The sequence below is a fragment of the Salminus brasiliensis genome, chromosome 22, assembly GCF_030463535.1.
Source record: "Salminus brasiliensis chromosome 22, fSalBra1.hap2, whole genome shotgun sequence".
Classification (NCBI taxonomy): domain Eukaryota; kingdom Metazoa; phylum Chordata; class Actinopteri; order Characiformes; family Bryconidae; genus Salminus; species Salminus brasiliensis.
Genome location: NC_132899.1, coordinates 8536768 through 8561158, shown reverse-complemented (window position 1 = coordinate 8561158; position 24391 = coordinate 8536768). Strand labels below are relative to the sequence as shown.

General features: G+C 42.5%; 1 protein-coding gene across 2 annotated transcripts in view; it reads right to left on the bottom strand.

The window, feature by feature from the left end:
* The window catches only part of rgs7b (regulator of G protein signaling 7b), a 132658-nt gene that overhangs the window by 40671 nt on the left and 67596 nt on the right, over positions 1-24391 (bottom strand). For both annotated transcript variants that reach the window (XM_072667046.1, XM_072667045.1), the window contains exon 4: positions 9311-9361. In XM_072667046.1, coding sequence (XP_072523147.1) covers positions 9311-9361 — 51 coding nt within the window. The remainder of the gene's footprint in view (positions 1-9310; positions 9362-24391) is intronic.

The following is a 24391-nucleotide window of genomic DNA, read 5'->3' as shown; positions in this document are numbered from 1 at the left end:
ATTGGTGGATTTGTGTGGATTTGTGAGTGGACACTAGGAACCTGCAGGGTCTGATGGTCTGTTCAAGATAAGTCTAGGATCACACAGGTTCTTGGCACAGTGGTACACATGGGCGGTGAAGGAGTTGATGGTGAAGCAGAACTGTTGGAGAAGTGTGGAGTTCTGCACTGTGCAAATTTTATGTCAGACTTTGGTCTCTCTGTCCAGGAAGAGATAAGAAACAGTCAGATGTCCTTTGTGAGAAGCTGGAGGAGCAAGGTGGAAATGAGCAGTACAGGTGACGTGTCATCAGTGCAGCAGTGATGTGAGAAACCCTGTCAGCTGATCCTGATCTCAGTTGTTTAGTGTGAAAAAAGAATAGAAGGGGACCAAAAACCAACCACTGGGGAACTGACTGGGTTTCTCAAACCACATCTGGAGGGGGTCAGAGACAGGTCTGATCTGTGTGTGTGTGTGTGTGTATGCATACTTGTGCTTATTTACCAGTACATGACAGCAGTATTACAGAGTTTGTTTCCTTGTGGTTTAAACAGTCAGCTGCACTTTCTGATAGAGCTGTTATAAGAATGCGAGAACCATCTATTATTGTTGTATTATGTGGCAGAACCTCCACCGTTCATCAAAACTGCTCACAGTCTCCTGGAGCAGGACAGTTCGGATGAGAAACTGTTGTTTACAGGACGTAAAACAGAAGTGATGTATGTATTAGTAAGCTTTTTTCCACTGAGAAGTAAAACTGGATATCATCTGGTCAGAGTGGGGATGGAGTGGAAATAGAATCTGGTCAAAGTAGATCCAGATACTATTCAGATACAAAATATAATATGTCAGGTGCAATCAGGCCCAAAATGTTCTCCCTGGCTCAGTGGAGAGCTTCTGCGACTGACAAGAGGGCTATTTCTTCTAAGTGAATTGGCTCTTGTCCAGATTAACTGCGGTCATGTCAAGTTTAAAGTGAAGTGTATTCACAGTTTGGAGATCAAAGGCCTATTACCACCATGTATAACATTTTTGGATAACAATTTTTGCACATAGTGAAACCGTCACACCAAGTCCAAGATGTTTTTTGTCTTCTCTGTAAACGAGGCGAAAAATTCCACAGCTCTAATAAATTCATTTTTCTCTGCTCCCTGTTCACTTCTGCTTTCTTTAATTTCCCTCCTCCACACGAGCGCTCATTACCAAGGAATGCTTGAATGTAGTTCGCGGTTCTTCGTAGACACAAACAAACTAGGCTGCACCTAGACAAACAAAGCAACTTTCTGTAGCTGTTCTTTACAGTTCTCACCATCATCCCCCAGCCTGTCAGCTCTACTCCCCCATATATTCTCTTTAACCTCTGCAGTTTTATGGCCGATGTCTTGCTGCTCATCATATAAGCTTTCATGTTCTACTACAAACAAGACTGGCTGTTTTGGCACCATTTTGATGCTAATTTGTTTGGTCTGCAACCATGACAGAGAAGCTCTGATTGGTCAACCTGATTTTAATGCATCCATAAAATGCAGAAAATAGAGCAGCCTCTAACTGAAATAAATACCCAGCATTGCAGTCCGTCAGGCCTCTAGACATGCTGAGTTGCTAATACAAGGTGATGGATAAGCACTTACTAGTTGCAGGTTACACAGGTGATAATACAAGACTGATGTACTGTGCTACTCCAAGGATGAGGTGTTATTCCATGGGATACTACCACTCGAGAGTAGCGCTTTACTTGGAGGGTCCATTTTAGATGCCTCGTAGATGCTCACCTGACATTCATCTAATCTTCAACTAAATTCCTATTGTCCATTGAATGTAACCCTACACCTAACCATAAACCTAACCTTTACCTTAGATCACGTTAGATTTAGAGTTCAGGTTAGGTTTAGTGTTAGGATTTAGGGTTTATTTAAAAAAAGGGTGAGGGATAGGGTTGGGGTTACCTAAGGTACCATACCTCATTTACATTCCACTTTAGTCGCAGTTAATACATACTCACTTGAATGTCAGTCAATGTCAGGTGAGCATCTATGAGGCATCTACAATGGACCATCCAAGTAAAGAGATACCCATTTGAGTGCTGCAGTAATGGTATAAAATGCTTAGATATGTGCTACTATGCATATGGGATATGTTGTTTCTCGGGCAATAGGAAAGGAAGCTTAGCATTGTTGTAAAGTACTTGGACATTCTATATATATATATATATATATATATATACACAGTGTGTGCACAATTATTAGACAAGTTGTATTTGAGAGGATTCTTTTTATTATTGGACAACAACTATGTTCTCAATCAACCCAAAAGAGTCATAAATATCAAAGCTTAATATATTTGGAAGTTGGAGTGTTTTTTTTAGATTTGGCTATCTTAGGAGGATATCTGTTTGTGCAGGTAACTATTACTGTGCAGAATTATTAGGCAACTTAATAAAAAACAAATATATACCCATCTCACTTGTTTATTTTCACCAGGTAAACCAATATAACACAAAATTTAGAAATAAACATTTCTGACATTCAAAAACAAAACCAAAAACAAATCAGTGACCAATATAGCCACCTTTCTTTACGATGACACTCAAAAGCCTTCCATCCATAGATTCTGTCAGTTGCTTGATCTGTTTACGATCAACATTGCGTGCAGCAGACACCACAGCCTCCCAGACACTGTTCAGAGAGGTGTACGGCTTTCCCTCCCTGTAGAGCTCACATTTCATGACCTCTATGGGGTTCAGATCAGGTGAACAAGGAGGCCATGTCATCATTTTTATTGGCCAGCCACGCTGTGGAGTATTTGGATGCATGTGATGGAGCATTGTCCTGCATGAAAATCATGTTTTTCTTGAACGAGACCGACTTCTTTCTGTACCACTGCTTGAAGAAGGGGTCTTCCAGAAACTGGCAGTAGGTCTGGGAGTTGAGCTTCACTCCATCCTCAACCCGAAAAGGTCCCACAAGTTCATCTTTGATGATACCAGCCCATACCAGTACCCCACCTCCACCTTTCTGCCCTTTACTGATCCAGCCTCGGGCCAATCCATCTGGCCCATCAGGAGTCACTCGCATTTCATCAGTCCATAAAACCTTAGAAAAATCAGTCTTAAGATTTTTCTTGGTCTAGTCTTGACGTTTTATCTTATGTTTCTTGTTCAAAGGTGGTCGTTTTTCAGCCTTTCTTACCTTGGCCATGTCCCTGAGTACAGCACACCTTGTGTTTTTTGATACTCCAGTAATGTTGCAGCTCTGAAATATGGCAAAACTGGTGGCAAATGGCATCTTGGCAGCTTCATGCTTGATTTTCCTCAATTCATGGGCAGTTATTTTTATTTTTTTTTTATAGTTTTTTTCCACACGTTTCTTGTGACCCTGTTGGCTATTTGCCATGAAACGCTTGATTGTTCAGTGATCACGCTTCAAAAGTTTGGCAATTTCAAGACTGCTGCATCCCTCTGCAAGACATCTCACAATTTTTGACTTTTCAGAGTCCGTCAAATCTCTCTTCTGACCCATTTTGCCAAAGGAAAGGAAGTTGCCTAATAATTAAGCACACCTTATATAGGGTGTTGATGTCATTAGACCACACCCCTTCTCATTTACTTGATTGGTAGTGGGCTTTCAAGCCTATAGAGCTTGGAGTAGGACAACATGTATAAAAAGGATGATGTGATCAAAATACTCATTTGCCTAATAATTCTGCACACAGTGTATATTTGACATAATTTGGTGGTTTAGATACTGGGAGAATTTAGAGTTCACTGATTACTAGTTGCTGGCAGCTATGGCTAGGTTACACAAAGGCAAATAAGGTAGAGTGATACCTAAGGACATATGATCATAGATGAGTGATATTAATACCCATAGAACACCCATTAGCCAATCACACTGTGAGATCGGAATTTTAAATAAACAAAAGAACTAATTTGGCAACAAATCCTTTATTGTAAGTAGAGCGGACAACATGAATCAAACGTAAATAGCATCCATTACAGAATTATTTCTATAGGATACCAACACCAAGATCATACATTCATACTCGTCTTCCACTTCTGGTGACCTATTGCTCTTTAGCTTACATGTCTAACATCAGAGAAGGACTTTGGATTTTGAAGGAGAAATATCAAACTGCGCAGGGCAGCAGGTCATGAAACCCAGAGCAGGACACCAAACTTCATCTGCATTTCCTTGGTTATTGTGGAATAATGAGAGCTCGACTCAAGAAAATGACATACTGTAAACCTCAAACAACACTAAAATGTGATGATGACTTCAGGAGCATATGGTGTTGTTGATACTAGAGAGCAGCCCATCACCTCCAGACATGTGACAAAGCGAAAGCCAGGGAGACAAATGTGGATACCCACTAAAAGCTAAAAGCTAATACTAGCACTTAACCTTTATCTCTTCTATCAATCATCTGACCTCTCAAAAACAAACTGGACTACCTCAGCTGAACCAATCTGGAGCTAAACACACAGCAGAAGGGAAAGCACTTGCTTATTTGTTTTAGTGGTAAGACAAACCTGAGGACGTGAGTGAAAGCAAGGCTAAGAGCTAATCGGCTACAATCTCTTCAGCTTGCTAACAACACATTGAACTGAGAGGACACAAGGAGAGGACAGCAGCATTATCCATTAAGACTCAGGACTAATTACAGTTCTTCTGTAGTATTAAAACAATGCTATGCTATGCGGCTCCTGTGAGCTGTTGCAGTGCTGTGAACCAGCCAATCACAACAGAGCTTATTGTTTCACATCAGTGTTTTTGAAGGCCAAAATGCAGCGGCACAGACTGTTTAGCCGTGTAACTCTGCTGCTGCGCTCTCCTCACTGGCTTCCTGTAGCTGCTTCCTGCATCAAATTCAAAACCCTGATGCTGACTGGACTAGCCCCTCCGTACTTGATGGCAATGATCAAAAGCCGATCAGTACCAAGAGCCCTTTCAGCTTCAAGTATAGCTCGGCTCGACCCGCCATCCTTTAAGATCCAAGCAGAAGACAAGCATCCAGGCTTTTTTCTGTCCCAAACTTTCCTGGGTGTCCGAACAGCAGTCACTCGCTGTCTTCAAACGCAGACTGAAGACCCTCCTCTTTCAAGAGTACCTGAGCAAAGTGTTGTGTCGAGTATTGCAGACTTTAGTAGTATCTAAGCTTAGAGATATCTTTTGGATCCTAGCCAATACAGTGAAGCACTTTTGTAAGTTGCTCTAGAGAAGACCGTCTGCTAAATGCCTTAAGTGTAATGTACATGTAAGCCAAAATAACAGGGTTGGTACATATTGTGTATTTGTCAGATATTTTTTTTTTTTGTGAGACGTCTTGAGTTGTTAAAAATCCACCATCCAGACAAGAGGCAAGGGAAGATATACACAAATAGAAATCCTAGATAATAGTGTAGATAATTAGATAGACAGACAGACAGACAGATAGATAGATAGATAGATAGATAATCTTCAATAGACTGGCGTACGTTGCTAATGGTCGGTGGACTGAGGGACAGGCTGAACTCAGCTTCAGCAGTGCTCCTGTTGTAGCTGTGTGCTGAAGCAGTGTTGATTGGTGATTGCTACATTAGCCTCGTAGCTCCAGTGTGAAACTACAGAAGTGACATTCAGAAATGTCTCAGCTGGACTCCACTTAGGTAAGAGAGGGAACTGAGGAAATTAGTCTTTACAGCATTGTTTAAATTCTGGGAAGAGGTTTACAGCTGGACGTTTGCAGCCAGGAGTCAGACGTCTGGGAACTGAGCTTCACTGTGAGAAAGAGGTAAGCAGCTGGGTGGAGTGTGTAGTAGTGTGTTTGGGTGGAGTGTGTAGTAGTGTGTTAGGTTGGAGTGTGTACAGTAGTGTGTTAGGTTGGAGTGTGTACAGTAGTGTGTACAGTAGTGTGTTAGGTTGGAGTGTGTACAGTAGTGTGTTAGGATGGAGTGTGTACAGTAGTGTGTACAGTAGTGTGTTAGGTTGGAGTGTGTACAGTAGTGTGTTAGGATGGAGTGTGTACAGTAGTGTGTACAGTAGTGTGTTAGGATGGAGTGTGTACAGTAGTGTGTTAGGTTGGAGTGTTTACAGTAGTGTGTTAGGATGGAGTGTGTACAGTAGTGTGTACAGTAGTGTGTTAGGATGGAGTGTGTACAGTAGTGTGTTAGGTTGGAGTGTGTACAGTAGTGTTAGGATGGAGTGTGTACAGTAGTGTGTACAGTAGTGTGTTAGGATGGAGTGTGTACAGTAGTGTGTACAGTAGTGTGTTAGGTTGGAGTGTGTACAGTAGTGTGATAGGATGGAGTGTGTACAGTAGTGTGTACAGTAGTGTGTTAGGATGGAGTGTGTACAGTAGTGTGTTAGGTTGGAGTGTTTACAGTAGTGTGTTAGGATGGAGTGTGTACAGTAGTGTGTACAGTAGTGTGTTAGGATGGAGTGTGTACAGTAGTGTGTTAGGTTGGAGTGTGTACAGTAGTGTTAGGATGGAGTGTGTACAGTAGTGTGTACAGTAGTGTGTTAGGATGGAGTGTGTACAGTAGTGTGTACAGTAGTGTGTTAGGATGGAGTGTGTACAGTAGTGTTAGGATGGAGTGTGTACAGTAGTGTGTACAGTAGTGTGTTAGGATGGAGTGTGTACAGTAGTGTTAGGATGGAGTGTGTACAGTAGTGTGTACAGTAGTGTGTTAGGATGGAGTGTGTACAGTAGTGTGTTAGGTTGGAGTGTGTACAGTAGTGTGTACAGTAGTGTGTTAGGATGGAGTGTGTACAGTAGTGTGTTAGGATGGAGTGTGTACAGTAGTGTGTACAGTAGTGTGTTAGGATGGAGTGTGTACAGTAGTGTGTTAGGATGGAGTGTGTACAGTAGTGTGTACAGTAGTGTGTTAGGATGGAGTGTGTACAGTAGTGTGTTAGGATGGAGTGTGTACAGTAGTGTGTACAGTAGTGTGTTAGGATGGAGTGTGTACAGTAGTGTGTTAGGATGGAGTGTGTACAGTAGTGTGTACAGTAGTGTGTTAGGATGGAGTGTGTACAGTAGTGTGTTAGGATGGAGTGTGTACAGTAGTGTGTACAGTAGTGTGTTAGGATGGAGTGTGTACAGTAGTGTGTACAGTAGTGTGTTAGGTTGTAAAAGGGAACGGTTGGGAGCGGTTGTAAAAATGCTCTTCACAAACTTCTAGAATGAGCTTAGTTTACGTGCTGCAGTATGAGCGCTCACTCAGGAATCCAATAAAAGCTTCTGGAAACGGAGCCTCGACAACACTCCACACCATGATGACCTCAACACTGAGACGGAAATAGGCAAGTGTGTGTGTGTGTGTGTGTGTGATAATTTCCCTTAAGGCTGCCAGAGGGCAACAGACAGGGAGAGAGACCGAGAGACAGGGAGAGACAATGGGAAGATGTGAGCGACAGTTGGAGAGAAAGCAAGAGAAAGAGACATTCTATTCATTACCACCTCTCTCTCTCTCTCTCCTTTTATATATGTTTCAACCCATCTCTCTCTCTCTCTCTTCATTTATATGTCTCAACCCATCTCTCTTTCTCTCTCTCTCTCTCTTCTTTTGTATACCTCTCAACCCATTTCTCTCCCTCTTCATTTCTATCTCTCTACCCATCTCTCTCTCTCTCTCTCCTTTTGTATATCTCTCTACCCATCTTTCTCTCTCTCTCTCTCTCTCTCTTTCTCTCTCTCTCTCTCTCTCTCTTCTTTTATATGTCTCAACCCATCTCTCTCTCTCTCTCTATCTTGTTCTCTCTTCTTTTATATATGTCTCAACCCATCTCTCTCTCTATCTCTCTCTCTCTCTCTTTCTCTCCCCTTTTGTATATCTCAATCCATTCCTCTCTCTCTCTTCATTTCTATCTCTCTACCCACCTCTATTTCTCTCTCTCTCTCACCTGAATGGATGAGGCAGTATGTGTTTGTGTCCATATTACACACACACACACACACACACACACACACACACACACACACACACACACACACAACATAAAGCTGCAAGCTGAGGAACCACATCATCTGACTCCAGTGCTGCAGTGTATGGAGTGTGTTAGTGATGCACTCTACACTGCGTCTCCACTTTGTACCTCCACTCACCTCAGCACTGAGCTCACACACTGAGGCAGGACAGCTAACTGTACATCACCAGATATGCTACAGTACAGTTGTCCACTTTTCAATAATACCACTTACAGTAGATGGTGGATCACGCTGGTCAATATCTACCATATCTATCTACCATGCTGGTCTACCATGCTGGTTCCATCTACATTCTGGTTCTTCTACACGCTGGAATTCAGTGAGCTCTTTAGAACCACCTGTTCTTTCAGACTTGATTTTATACACTTGTGGCAATAGGACTGAATGCAATAATTAAGAGGCGTGTCTCAATACTTTTGTCTATATAGCGCCCCAATAGAAATTCAGTCAGGGTTCCTTTATCAAGAGAAACTACACTCATAGAATGCTAACAGAACTCCCATCACATAGCAAGGTTGTGACTACTAGTACATAATCAATAATTGAGAAAGAGAGAAAGAGAGAGAGAGAGAGAGAAAACAAGAGAGACAGAGTGAGAGAGAGCATCAGAGAAAGAGAAACAGCTAGTGATTGAGAGAGTGAGAAAGCAAGAGTGAAAGAGGGAGCGAGAGAGAGAGAGACGAAAAGAAAAAGAGCAAGATAGTGTGAGAGAGAGCGAGAAAGACAATGAGTGATAGTAAGCAAGAGTGAACAAGAGAGTGACAGAGCAAGAGAGTGGCAGAGCAAGAGAGTGGCAGAGCAATAGAGTGGCAGAGCAATAGAGTGGCAGAGCAAGAGAGATAGTGAGATAGAAAGCAATAGAGCACGAGAGAGTGATGAGAAGGGAGATGGAGAGAGTGAGAGAGGAAGAGCGGGAGAGAGAAAGTGGGAGTGTAAGATAAACCAACAGCAAGTGATTAAGAGAGAGTGAATGAGAGCGAGAGTGAAAGAGGGAGCAAGCAACAGAGAGTGTGAGAGGGAGCAAGAGAGTGAACGACAACGAGAAAGAGAGGAAAAGTGAGAGAGTGAGAGAACAAGAGAGTGTGTGTGTGAGAGAGAGAGACAGAGAAAGAAAGAAAAAAAAGAGAGAGAGACAGAAGGTGAGAGGAGAGCGCGTGCGAGAGAGAGTGGGGTTTCAAAAAAAGGGAGAAATGGAGAAATACACACACTGCCTCATTAAATTTAAGGACATTCAAGGTCAGAGCATGTTTTCTCTCCTCACAGCGAGCGGAGTGACTCAGGGAAACGGCTGGAAACATGCTGGGTCGACAGGTTCAGCACCACAAACACACACCAGACAAAGCAGAGGCAGAGCAGCTCACTGTACCTTGATCATCAATGTTCAGGTTTTTGATCATCCACTGCACGATGTCAGAACCTGCAAGAGAATAGAGGAGAGAAGATCACTCACACGTCTCGACCACTCCCTCCTCCCTCTCAGATTCCTACTGGGGTCTGGGATCTCTCCAACAATCTGTTTACTGATCAGACCTAAACAAGCTGTGCATGTGTGACTGAATGCCTGTATCAGTGTCTGGATTCTGTTATACATATAGTGTGCCATTTTAGCTGGCGGATCACTCCCAAACCAGCAGTGAGGGGTAGATAGGAGGGGGGCTGAGATGTTGTGCAGTAAGAGATGGGCTACAGTTGCTAATTGCACACCAATATAGTGACCCATAAAACAGATGGAGTTCATAAAGTGTCCAGTTAGAGTACCCTGACCTACATGCGGCACTCTGTTGTCTGCTCCCTACATTCTCCCACTCATATGATCAACCTTCAGGGCTGGTTGATGACCCAAAGTGTGCTAAGATAAGGGAGCAGTCTACAGCTTAAGGGTGTACTCACATAAGGCCCAATTTCCTTGTACTGTGTCTGAGCATGAATTGCCCCCCTCGCTGGCCTTGTCTCACACTGCATACTGCTGATACACAGCCCTCTCTCGTACCTTATAGATTTATTGATTAATCAACACAGTAAGGGTGTAGCGGTACATGTATTCATACTGAACCATCACAGTACAGGAGTCACAGCAAATAATACGGTAATTTGACAAGCGCACATGGTGACCGCACCAGAAAGGTCCCATCCCTTGGAATTGCAGAGGGAACATGTGGGAGAAAATAGAGCTCATTGCAGGACCTCTTGCTTTTTCATTTACTTTGAATTATATAATTAATTATAATAGTTTTTTTCCATTTTTAATTATTTAATTTATTTATTATGATTTTTTCTCTTTTTCTCCCAATTCGGTACCGTCTACTCTTTCCTAGCTAGGGTAAGGACTTAACATGCGTGTCCTCTGATACAGGTGAAGCCAGCGACTACCTTTTTTCAAACTGCTGCCGAATGCAGCGTGGCTGGGCAGCCAACGCGATCTGAGGAAAGTGCCTGGTCCCCAGCTACATCCACTGCACCAGCTAACAGACACCCGTGCTGGCTAACATTGCTTAATTGCTAGTGTTGAGGGGAGCGCCATCCTACGCCATACCCACCTGGAGAAAGCACGTCCCCCAAAGTATTACTATACAGTGAATAGGGCACAGTTTCAGACACAGCTAATGAATGAGCAGGTGTCTAAATACTTTTGTTCATATAGTGCATATACTATTAAAACCCCACAGAAATGCCAATTATCATTTTGTGCATATACCATTTGTCCGCCAATAGTTCTAAGAGTAATCTAATAGTAAGGAATAGTCAGGGTTCGCTGCTGTGCAAAACACTTCCCAACACTTCGGCGATTTAAGCACTTCAGACAGCAGAACTGCTTGAGAGGATGCACCAAATCTCAGTCCTGGGAATTTTGTACTTTTTGAATGAAGTGGAAACTTTTAAATACTTTTTTAAAAACGTTCTTGCAGAGGCTTGGAGAAGAACCCCTCTGAGAAACAGACACTTAGGCCTGGCAAATATGCAGAGAGTGATACTGCTGATCTGTAGAGACTGAGAATAGAAGGGTAAAAGAAGAGGGTAATGAGAGAGAGAGAGAGAGAGAGACAGAGAAAGAATACAAGAGTGAGACAAAGAGTGTGTGTGTATTTCAGAGCTGTACTGAGTTACAAAGACCAGCTCACTTCCAGTATGGTCACATTTCTCTCTAGTAATCTGGCACCCAGACCTATAATACTCTGAGAGCAAGTGTTTGAAGATGAAAAATGAAGGCGTCGGAGCTGAGCAGCATTTAAGCTGAAAATGACTGAAAGAGTGCAGTTCTGAAAGAATGGTCTGTGATGAAAAGTGACTACTTGCTTATGTCACAGAAGTGCAGACTGCGATGTTTAAATACCAAACAGGTTTCCATGCTCTGGTGCAAAGGGAAATAATGATGTCTGGGAGAAAAGTCTCAAGATAATAAAGATGCAAACATACAGAAGGTTGCCTTGCTCCCTTTCTCTGGGTGTGTCCTAAACTATGTAATCTCTAATGTGAAAAATTCTATAAATAACCAAACCAAAAAACGTCACAGAGGGAATGAGCACCAGCGGAAGCTTACAGATATGTTCTTCATATCCCTTTAGTGTGGCCTGCAAGCACTGAACATTGAAGGAGCTCAGTGTAGAACAACCAAAAGTCAACATCTAAACCAGCAATCACGAACCCTGAGCTTAGCTAAGCTATGACATCAGTGCACGGTTCTCTCCCTGTGCTGCTTTCAGCGGAAATAGGTGCACAGTACCTAAATAATGGGTGTAGCGGTGTGCAGTGGTGGAGGGCCCAGTATAGACAGGTCAGGAGAAGACAGGAAGGCACTTTCAGCTAGTCGTTTCTTTGGTCTGTAATGTAATTAAGTAAAGGCAGTTAGCAGGAAAAGACGCAGGTCATGTTGAGACCTAAAAGACCAAGACAAGCTTCAGAGATACCTGCTCGTAGGGTCGCAAAAAACACATCAAAACCCTCAAGACCTTCAGCAAGATTTAGCAGACTCTGGAGTGGTGGTGCACTGTTCTACTGTGCAGCAACACCTGCACAAATTGTAACTTCAGAAAAGACTCATCAGAAAAACACCTTTCAGGTCTCATCAGTGTAGTGCCAAAAGTGTGAACTGATGAAGAGGAAATGGGACTTTCTGGCCACAACGAGCAAATGTTTGTTTGGAGATGGAGGTGCAGAATGTCATGAGAAAAAACTCGAGCCAGAAAATCCTGAGAGGGAGGCAAAAACAAGTGTGTGATTGGCTACAGGTCTGCTGGCAGGGCTTGGGGATGAGTCGCTTTGGGTTTGTGTTGCAGCCAGTGGCAAGGGGAACATTTCACAGCTAGAAATAAGAACAAACTCCATTAAACACCAGCACATGGTGGTTTAGCGGCCTAATGAACGGCCACTATGGCCCGGGGATCACAAGTTCAAATACCAAACCATGCCGCTTTGCCATCAGCGGACTCTCCTTGTCACTTCTAGGCAATGTTGGACGGCACAGGCATCTGTTAGCTGGTGTGGTGGAGCTTTACTTTTACCATGCCGGCTGCCCGACAAATGTTTGGAGAGAGGCAGTGGCTGGGTTCACATGTATTGGAGAAAAAGTTTAAATCGTGTTGAGCAGTACTGGGAGAACAAAAAACAAAACACCGGAAGCAAACATTGAAAAAAAGCTTGTGTAGCAGGATAATGATCTTACCACATAAAAACCCTGACCCCTAAAACAATAACTGAAAACACTAATCTGCTACAATAAGCATGGTGGCAATAAGCTGTGGTACTTGCCAAAGAGAATGTTACTGACAAAGTACTGACAAAGGGTGTCCAAACTTTTGCTTAAAATTAAAGTCATTCTGTCTAAAATGTAAAGAAATATTAGAAAATCAAAAAAATCCCAAAACTATTCACAGAACCATATTTTAATCAATACATCCTCTTATTCATCTTATAGCAATTTAGCTCCTCCCACTCAAATGTTTTGAGTGAAAAAATAATTATGGAGTAAAAAATTGTATTATGGCGTGTTATGAAGTGAAAGAAGCATGTGGACTGAGGCGCTACAGTAATATTACTAAATAGGTAGGTAGGTTAAGGTTAGGTTCAGATTAAAAACAGGTGTAGATTAATGTCCAGTTTAGGTGTAGATTAAGGTTAGGTGTAGTTGACATTTAGGTGTAAATTAAGGGGTAGATTAAGGTTAGGTTCTTTCTTCTTCTATTAAATACAAGCGTAGATTAAGGTGTGGTTAGGTTAAAGTGAGGTTAGGTTTAGGTGTAGATTAAGATTAGGTTACTCTTAGGTTTGGGTGTAGATTAAGATGTATGTTAAAGTTAGGTTTAGGTGTAGATTAAGGTTCAGTTTAGGTGTATATTAAGTTTAGGTGTAGGTGACACCCAAGGTTTTAGGTGTATCTTAAGGGGTAGGTTAAGATTAGGTGCAGATTAAATACAAGTGTAGGTTAAGGTTAGGTTTAGGTGTAGGTTAAGGTGTAGGTTAAGGTTGGGTTAAATGTAAATATAGGTAGGTGTAGATTAAGGTGTAGGTTAAGGTTAGGTTCAGTTTAAATATAGGTGTAGATTAAGATTTGGGTGTAGGTTAAGGTGTAGATTAAGGTTAGGTTTGGGTGTAGATTAAGGTGTAGGTTAAGGTTAAGTTTAGGTGTAGGTTAAGGTGTAGGTTACGGTTAAGTTTAGGAGTTTAGGTGTAGGTTAAGGCGTAGGTTATGGTTAGGTTTGGGTGTAGGTTAAGGTGTAGGTTAAGGTTAGGTTCAGTTTGAATATGGGTGTAGATTAAGGTTAGGTTTGTGTGTAGATTAAGGTGTAGATTAAGGTTAGGTTTGGGTGTAGGTTAAGGTGTAGGTTAAGGTTAGGTTCAGTTTAAATACAGGTGTAGATTAAGTTTAGGTTTGGGTGCAGGTTAAAGTGTAGGTTAAGGTTAAGTTTAGGTGTAGGTTAAGGTGTAGGTTAAGGTTAGGTTCAGTTTAAATATAGGTGTAGATTAAGATTTGGGTGTAGGTTAAGGTGTAGATTAAGGTTAGGTTTGAGTGTAGATTAAGGTGTAGGTTAAGGTTAAGTTTAGGTGTAGGTTAAGATGTAGGTTACGGTTAAGTTTAGGAGTTTAGGTGTAGCTTAAGGTGTAGGTTAAGGTTAGGTTTGGGTGTAGGTTAAGGTGTAGATTAAGGTTAGGTTTGGGTGTAGGTTAAGGTGTAGGTTAAGGTTAGGTTCAGTTTGAATACAGGTGTAGATTAAGTTTAGGTTTGGGTGCAGGTTAAAGTGTAGGTTAAGTTTAGGTGTAGGTTAAGGTGTAGGTTAAGGTTAAGTTTAGGAGTTTAGGTGTAGGTTAAGGTTAGGTTTGGGTATAGGTTAAGGCGTAGGTTAAGGTTAGGTTCAGTTTAAATATAGGTGTAGATTAAGGTTAGGTTTGGGTTTAGGTTAAAGTGTAGGTTAAGGTTAAGTTTAGTTGTAGGTTAAGGTTAGGTTTGGGTGTAGATTAAGGTGTAGGTTAAGGTTAAGTTTAGGAGTTTAGGTGTAGGTTAAGGTGTAGGTTAAGGTTAGGTTTGGGTATAGGTTAATGCATAGGTTAAGGTTAAGTTTAGGAGTTTAGGTGTAGGTTAAGGTTAAGTTAGGAGTTTAGGTGTAGGTTAAGGCGTAGGTTATGGTTAGGTTCAGTTTAAATATAGGTGTAGATTAAGATTAGGTTTGGGTGTAGATTAAGGTGTAGGTTAAGGTGTATGTTAATGCTAAGTTTAGGAGTTTAGGTGTAGGTTAATGTTAGGTTTGGGTGTAGAGTAAGGTATAGAATAAGGTTAGGTTTGGGTGTAGATTAAGGTGTAGGTTAAGGTTAGATTTGGGTGTAGATTAAGGTGTAGGTTACGGTTAAGTTTAGGAGTTTAGGTGTAGGTTAAAGTTAAGTTTAGGAGTTTAGGTGTAGGTTAAGGTGTAGGTTAAGGTTAGGTTTGGGTATAGATTAAGGTGTAGGTTACGGTTAAGTTTAGGAGTTTAGGTGTAGGTTAAGGTGTAGGTTAAGGTTAAGTTTAGGAGTTTAGATGTAGGTTAAGGTGTAGGTTAAGGTTAAGTTTAGGAGTTTAGGTGTAGGTTAAGGTTAGGTTTGGGTGTAGATTGAGGTGTAGGTTACGGTTAAGTTTAGGAGTTTAGGTGTAGGTTAAGGTGTAGGTTAAGTTTAGGAGTTTAGGTGTAGGTTAAGGTGTAGGTTAAGTTTAGGAGTTTAGGTGTAGGTTAAGGTGCAGGTTAAGGTTAGGTTTGGGTGTAGATTAAGGTGTAGGTTAAGGTTAAGTTTAGGAGTTTAGGTGTAGGTTAAGGTGCAGGTTAAGGTTAGGTTTGGGTGTAGGTTAAGGTGTAGGTTAAGGTTAAGTTTAGGAGTTTAGGTGTAGGTTAAGGTGCAGGTTAAGTTTAGGAGTTTAGGTGTAGGTTAAGGTGTACGTTAAGGTTAAGTTTAGGAGTTTAGGTGTAGGTTAAGGTTAAGTTTAGGAGTTTAGGTGTAGGTTAAGGTGCAGGTTAAGGTTAGGTTTGGGTGTAGGTTAAGGTGTAGGTTAAGGTTAAGTTTAGGAGTTTAGGTGTAGGTTAGGGTGCAGGTTAAGTTTAGGAGTTTAGGTGTAGGTTAAGGTGTAGGTTAAGGTTAAGTTTAGGAGTTTAGGTGTAGGTTAAGGTGCAGGTTAAGTTTAGGAGTTTAGGTGTAAGTTAAGGTGTAGGTTAAGGTTAGGTTTGGGTGTAGATTAAGGTGTAGGTTACGGTTATGTTAAGGGGTCTACAGTTTTGTAGCTTTGGCTTGGTTACAGTAGCGTTGGGTTCGACAGGAGTCTCCTGTAGTGTTTTCTGCATCACTAGAGGCCGTATTTCCTCTGAATGTAAAAATGGGTCGTTTTACAAGAGGAAACCAGCGACTGATGCAGTGTTTACCGCACTGTGAGATCAGACTGATACACTCATCATTCAGTCTATTAATGAGGACACATTTAGTTTCCTTATTATTCATCCTGATTAAACAGTAGAACTTTAATTAAACCGTCTCTGCACTGATTTCATCATGTAGCTCATCCAGGAGCATTTAAAGAAAAACACCTCTTATGACTGCCAGCCGGCCCCGATATCCAGATGCTGGCCCTGATATTAGCACTAGCATACAGACAGGAAGACTGAACAGAGGCTGTTAGCCTGGGAGTCCCGAGTGCACCATGGCCTCAAACACCCCCTGACTCCACGCCTCTGTAGTGCAAGTTACCCTCAGCGACTCTCCTGATAGAGTTCTACCTTCTACTGCTGGTTTCACACACTCCGCCATCAGCAGCTGTTACCCACAGCTAAATTTACACTCGTTTAATTATCACTCTCTCTCCCTCGCACACTCTCTCTCTCCTCTCTTTTGAGGGTGTATTCTTTGGAGCGTTGTGGCGGATGTGGAGAAGCAGCAGGTCCATATGGGGCGTTCCCTCCATTTTCATTCTCTCTCTCTCTCTCTCTCTCTCTCTCTCTCTCTCTCTCTCTCTCTCCAATCTCCTTGTCCATTCTATCCCCCTTCCTCTGTGTCCTCTTTCTCTCTCTCTCTCTCCCCATAACTCTCTTCTTTCTGTAGATTTGCCATCTCTCTGGAAGACACTCAGAGGCCTGCCGCCAACTAAAGAGATTAGAGAGGCTGCTTTCACACATTCTGACACACAGTGGAGTGTGTGCGTGTGTGTGTGTGTGTGTGTGTGTGTGTGTGTGTGTGTGAGAGAGAAAGATAGAGAGAGGCAGAGAGATTCGGCATATATATATATATATATATATATATATATATATATATATATATATATATATATATATATATATATATAAACAGAATATAAACAGAACCCCACACCAGGCTTTAGAATGAAACTCATCAGTGTACAAGCTGAGCAGTAACACAGTAACACACACAACTAACACACAACTACTGACCCACGCCTATACAACTACACCCTTACCCCACTCTCTCCCTATCAAACCACCCAGTGTATATTCTGTACTTATTATTTGTTTAGATTATTTACAATAACATGTAATTTAGTATTATAATTAGTACTGCATTATAGTTGTTATTACTATGTGAGAGGGGGGTGATGAGGAAGACCTTGTGAGAGAACAAAAAAAAGAAAGAGGGGGGGAGGTGAGAAAGAGACAGAGAGAAAGGAAAAAAAGAGAGAGAGAGAGAGAGAGAGAGAGAGAGAGAGAGAGAGAGAGAGAGAGAGAGAGAGAGCAGAGGGGATGAAAAGAAGAGAAAGGAGGTGAGAAAGAGATTTGGAAAGGGAGAGAGAGAGAAAGTGAAAAGAAAAGAGGGATAAAGAGAGGAGAGAAAGATGAGAAAGAGAGATAGAGAATAAGATGGGGTAAGAAAGAAAAGAAGAAGAAAGAGATAAAGAGAAAAGAGAGCGAGGAGGAATGAGAAAGAGAGGTAAACTGTCAGTGTGTCTGGTTCTGGGAGTGTATGGGTGGGAGTGTGTCCTCTCAGATGAAACGGCAGCGCTGCAGAAAGCGGAGCTGCGTTGGCTTCAGCTCAGCGGGGCTGAGATTAGAATGCGGAGCAGGAAACGCAGGATCAAACACAGGCAGGTGAAAACGAGCAGACAGAGGAGACACACTCCACCAGAGGAGAGCAAAACACATGAAGAGGAACAGAGAGGGAGAGAGAGAGCCCACCAGTCAACACACTGGAAGAGAACCACAGGAGAAGAAGACAGACTCTGGCCATCAGAAAGGTCAATAAACGTCCACTCCGAGAGACGGCAATAACAAATCAATGCAGGGCCATTAGAATGTGTGTGTGTGTGTGTTTGTGTGTGTGTGTTTTCAGCCATTATGAGACAGCTACACTGTTTTAATAATTAAGAATCCTGAAGTGTCTGGAAACATGTCTAGACTAGAACCAGACAGAGAAACAGGACCTAAGAGAGACCAGGTGAGTGCAAAACACACCAACAAGTCAAGCTGTAAACAATACAGAAACTTTATAAACACAAGACAAGGTCCGAGGCCAACACTGAGGTCTACATCCAGACACTGGACAAGCTACACCTGAGGGAGATGAGAGGAGGAGGTGGAGCTACAGCTGAAAACCAGGTAAGGAACATAACGTTTGGGTTAAGGCAGAGACAGAGGCTTAACTTTCTTTAAGCTGGGGGGTGTCCTAACTTTTGATAAGCAGATATACACGTATATACACACACACACACACACACACACACTGCAGGTAAAAAAGTATATATGATAAAGATAAATGATACAGGTAAGTGAAACAGACATGGAGTGTGTGGGTGTGCATCTATCTGTCCATCTACCAGCCTGCCTGGCTGTCTATCCAGTTGTCTGTCTGTCAATCAGTCTGTCTGTGCATCCGTCCATATACCTGTCTGTCTGTCCATCTGTCTACTTGTCTGCCAACCTGTTGGTCTGTCTACAGGTCTTCCTGACTGTCTATGTATCTATCCATTTGTCTCTCTGTCAGTCCATCCATCCATCCATCTATCTGTCTACATGTCTGTCTGGCTGTCTATCTATCCCTTCAACTATTCATTTGTCTGTGTGTGAGAGTGTTTATATGTGTGTGTAAAGAACCTTCTAAAGGTTATAAGACCCTCCACTTACTTTAACAATTCTAGGAAGAAGCCCTGACCTAGTGCAGAACCATTATGTGAAGGTTCTTGAAACCTTTAAAATGTTCCTCACACTCACACAATCTCTTTAACAAACATGGCTCTTTTATGGCATTGCTCATTGCCCTGGTTGCAGTTTGGGTAAACAGCCAAAAAGCACCCCACACAAAAATACAGGCCCCGCAGTGTACATTCAAAGCTGCTGCTGCTGCAGAACAGCGACTCTTTACTGATCTCACAAAGGTCAAGTCTATATCACCAGCCACAGGCTGACCACAGGCAACTCAACGTGCAGGAGTGGAGCTTTGCATGAAACACAATGTGTGTGCTGGCATGTGCTGCTTCCTCATGCGGCTTTTGTTTCCTTCAGTAATCAGCGTGTTTACTGATTTACAGAGCTGGTTCAGACAGACTACAGTCCTACATTAATGTAATCACTACTCTTTGTTTATCTTTCAGCTAAACTAAAATATTCCTCCCACATGCATTCACAGCTTCCTTCCACATCCACTCACTTTAAACAAGAAAGCAATTAGTGTTCACTGCAACACCAGCTGGAATCCAGCTCAGAGAGCTACACACCTCCACCACTCGGCACGTCTGAGCTACACTACATACTCAAATGTTTGTGGACATCCCTTCTAATGAATGCATTCAGCTACTTTAAATTGCACCCATTGCTGACACAGATGTGCAAATGCATAGACACTGACTGCTTGTTGAGTTCCTGTGGAGAGGTACTGCTCATAGAATAGGACTCTCTGGAACAGATAAACATTAACTCATTGCCAAGCACGGGCTAGAGGGGTATAAAGCCCCCCAGCATAGAGCTGTGGAGAAGTGGAACCGGGTTGCTACCAGAGATTTTAGGCCCCATTAACAGATTACACTGGGTCCCAACACCCCACCACCCCAGGCCACTCCAACCCTGACGAAGGCTGATGCCCTATATACAAAAAAGTGAAGACCTTAAATATTTTTTCTTCTTTAAGATAACAACAATTAACCAGCACTGGCATCCTGTGTGTGACCATCTTAACCAGCACAAGACCACCACTGCATATCAATATTAGAAAAAGAAATTCCCACTGAGCCTCATGTCGTTCAGCACAGTGCTGCTCACCTCCTTCTTCGGTTGCTGAGCAGGGCTGGTTTATGGGGATGGGGAGGATGAAGCTGCTTCTGCCTGTCCTGGCACAGGACAAAGGTAGAGACAACTTACATAGTATGAATAGCTGCTAAAAATTAACTAATAAACTAAAAAAACATTAGTTTAAAAAAAGATGTAAACACTGATTTTACATTTTGATTTCTGTGGAAATATTAAATAACTATGGTTAGCCAACAGGTTACACCCAGACTACACCCTCCTTTCTTCTTTTAAACACAACATGATGCTGCTTCCCCCACTGCCACTGAGAGCACTGCTCGCAATTATACTTCACACCTGTTTTGAGGGTGAACTGAACCATTTCATGGCAGAGGCTCTGAATGTTTAACAATACATATAAACAGAAAATGTTTTAATGTCCTAAATGGAATATTATATAAATAATAACAGTTTGATAGTGTAATATTAAAAGAATTTAAAATGTTCTAATGTGTAGGCCCTTAGAATTGTCCCAATACTTTTGTCCATACAGTGCACTTTTTTCTTTTCAGGTAGTATTCAATTTTTTTTAACCAATTACCCGACCCACTCTTTAGAATTCTTCCCCCAACACATGCAATGCACCCGACACTGAAAAGTTGAGGACTTATACATGCCTCCTCCAACACATGCGCAACCAGCCACTGGCTTTGTTTGAACTGCCGCTGATGCAATGTCACCGGGCAATCGATACATTTGCATTTGGGTAACCCCCCCTCCCCCCCGGCTCTGAAGCATTGGCTAGCAGACGCATAGCATCACACTGAAGCAATGTGGAAGGAGAGAGTGAGCCATCTATCCACCCATAGAGAGCTAGGCCAATTGTGCTCTCTCGGGCTCCGGATGCTGACAGCAGGCAGCATGAACCAGCATTTTTCAGAGCATGGCGTCAATGCCTTAGTTCACTGGGTCGCTCTGAGGCCTCCTATACTGTACTTTTTAAAGCAGTCTGTTATGTGTACAGGGGCCCAACATAAATGATACCTCTGTTTCATCTCCTCTCATATTAATAAATAAATAAACAAATATAAATAAATCCATAAAACGTGAAAGATCACACACACACACACACACAGTTGCATGTGGCAGATGAGCAAACAACACCACAAAGCAAACTCTGAACAAAGCAAAACTTAAACATCACTTTCCACACAGAACAATGTGTGCGCACACACACACACACACACACACACACACACACACACACACTTGCAAGCATTTCAAGTAGTATCAAAGTGTACTGCTGTACCTTCCAATGTCATTTATTGAACATGCTTATGTAAGACACTTCATTACATAATCACAGGCATCAGCAGCAAGCAGAGAGAGAGAGGTAGAACAAAAGAGAGAGAGAAAGAGAGAGAGAGAGAGCATCAAAAAGTAAGAGAAGGAGAGAAAGAGTGAGAAAGAGAAAGCAAGATCGAGCGAGAGAGCAAGAGAGACAGAAAGAGAGAGAGAGAGAGAACGCAATAGTAATATGAAAGGGAGAGAAATATGACAGAGTGTTTTTGGGCTCTGTGTGTTGCTACGGCACTTATTTTAAACCCCTCAGCTCTGCGCTTATCTTTATATGTGTGGCGCCCTCTGTGGAGTTCTGTGGAGCAGCGGCGCATTTTAAACCCCACGTCTCCTTCTTAGCATCCTATTATAACAACTCCTACAGGGCTGACTTTTAACCTGAGACAGGAGCTGCAGTTTTGGAGCTTTTGATACTTTTAAAAGTAGTGAACGTGATCCGTCATGCCTCCTGCCAAAAAGCACAGTCTGCCACTGCTGATAATGACACCAAATCCAGTTCACACAAACATCAGCCAGTTTATGAGTGGATGTCACTTTGCCAAACTGAGCAAAACTGAGCACACGTCTGTACCTCAGATTCATCTGCAAACGGCCATATTAGTGGAAAACTCAAGATCCCAGATAACATGCCCATGTGGGGCCTGTTTGGGAAGCCCAGAAGGGGTTAAACACTGGCACCAGGAGGGGTTAAACATTGGCACCAGGAGGGGTTAAACATTGGCACCATCTGGGTTGTACACATTGCACATGAGGGCCTAGATGGGACCCATGTGAGATTAGGGTGGGCTGCAATGCAGGGTTAGCAAGACATGTACAAACGTTCTCAAATCCCATGTCCACCTAAAACCCACCTAGTCCATGTTTCACCCATATGAGCCTCAAATAAGCGTGTTGACACACATCTGACACAGATGTGCAAATGCACACACAGCTTGTCTAATCCCTGTAAAGAAGTACTGTCAAAAGAATAGGACTGTCTGGAGCAGATAAACATGATTGGCACCATCAGGTGTGGGCTAGAGGAGCATAAAGCCCTCAGCATTGAGCTGTGGAGCAGTGGAGCTGTGTTCTCTGGATTAGTGGCTGGTGCTCCATCCAATACTTTTGGGATGAGTTGGGGATGAGGTGGGATGGTGATCATCCAACATCCTGACCTCACTAATGCTCTTTCCTCAATATTCTTCTCAAAAAAAGTGCATTGTAGCACAGTTTATCAAGCAAACGAAAAATACCATTGTATTTCCCACCTCTAATTCTACCTTAACACTAGTTTGTATCCTAGTCCAGTGAAGCGGAGTCCAGCATAGCTTAGCCTTTGACTACCAACACCAAATCCTGTGGTTGTCGGCTAGCACCAGCATCATCCTGATCTTTCCCTGCAGGCTCCCCTGCCAGCACTCCTCTTCATTACAGTGATTATTTGACAGCTTTAATGTGTGCTGAGCCTGGACCCGTGTGTGCCCATTCAATGACCTCTTCATTAGGATGCCTCATTCTCTGTGCTGTACCATAACTATACCTGATGATTTCTCTGCCTTGCTCTATGGCTGCTCTGATTTTACACTGAGCACATGAATCTAACACAAGCTGATATACTATAGTGTAAAACTGTCAAAACATTTGTCGTCATGTACCTTTCCACTTGAACAACCAACAGAACCATTAAACCGGAAGTAATAGCTAATATAGGTCAATTTCTATAGGTCACTAAACATACAAAAGTATCTAGACACTCCTTTTAAAGAGTGAGTTTCAGCTACTTTACAGTGCACCCATTACTGACCCAGGTATTAGTTGTGCATGTTGTATAGCTTGTTTAATCACCCTAGAAAAGCACTGCCAATATAACAGCAGCCACATATGAGTACAAAGTCATCACGCCCAATGCCATCCCATAGACTGGGGGGTATAAAGCCCTGCAGCACTGAGAGCACTAGGCTGTGGAGCAGTGGAACTGGTGCTGGAGCTCCAGACAACACCTCTGGAATGGGTTTGAGTGGCATTTTTGATTTATAAATGATCATCCACTATGAGTACCTGACCTCACTAATGCTCCCATGGCCCGAATGCCATCAAATCTTCACAGCAATGTTGTGAAATCTAGTTTAAGGCTTTTGCAGAAGCGTTTGTGATTCAAAGCGTTTAATCCAAAAGCACACCCTGACCTCAGTAATGCTCTTATGGCTGAATTCAACCAAATCATCACAGCAATGTTCCAGCATCCAGTGTAAAGCAGATTTTCTTACTGCAGTATACTACAGTACTTTTTAATAGCCTGGATAAACAGGTGTCTACATACTGTTGAGCATGACTGCACAAGGTCAGCAGCAAATATACTTTCACATTCAAATGAAGCCCGATCGCCATTAGGGGCCATCATTACACCAACAGCAGTAGCCTATGCAATTAACGCAGTGCAGGGTAGGTACTGAGACTTGTCAGTCCATGTTTCCTTGGTGACGTCATACCCATCATTTGACTTAGCAGAGGTGGAAAGAAGGTGGTTGTCTACTGAAGGAGCAGGGGGCAGTGCTGGCTGTCCATGTTTTTACAGCTGATGACAATGTAGGATTGTAATTACCTGCGGTCACTATTATAGAGCAACCCATCAACCATATGCCAGAATAGACTTATTATGTGCTTCATATCACTGGATAAATACATCATATCACTGCTTGTAACAAGCAAGGTTTACATACAAGAGCCGTCATTTATTTAGACGGCTCCAATGGCCACCGTCCGTATTCATACCTGTATTCTGACAACCAGGAGACAGTCAGGATAAAATTAAGTGAGAGTAAGACTATAAGAAAGAGCATGTAGACTCTAGGTATACTTGTGTGTATACTTGTGCCTGACTGGGACATGGGCAGAGATCAAAGTCTCTAAAGCAGCCACATGGGGTCAAGAATTGATCCCGGGTACTTACAGATAAATTAAAGGCAAGGTCGGGAGATCATCAGCAACTCAGCTGAGCAATGCATGTATCCACTCAGATGGACAGATGGACAGATGGATGAACTCTAAAGCTTGGATACCATGAAACCTGCTTACGTACGTTTTCCACTTGCGTAAACTGTCTTACATAAACGCAGATTGAGTAGAACCTCTCTGGGGTAAATTTTAAAAAGTTTTAGGAGACTCCTAAAAACATCCCTAACCATGATGGGGATTTTATGACACTGCTGCACAAGTTCTCTTAATGCCTCTGTCTGTTTCCCAGAGGCACTGAAGCGCAAATGTAAATGTAGGACACTAGAATGTTGAACACTCACTCTCGATCAGCTTAAGGGGGTTTTAACACTGCTAGGCCAAGCGACTAACACCCAGGTGACAAGTGAAAGTGTCAAAAAGCAAAAAGTGTGAGTTTTTTAAAAAGAGTTTTAGCAGAGGGACAAACCTTCAGCAGC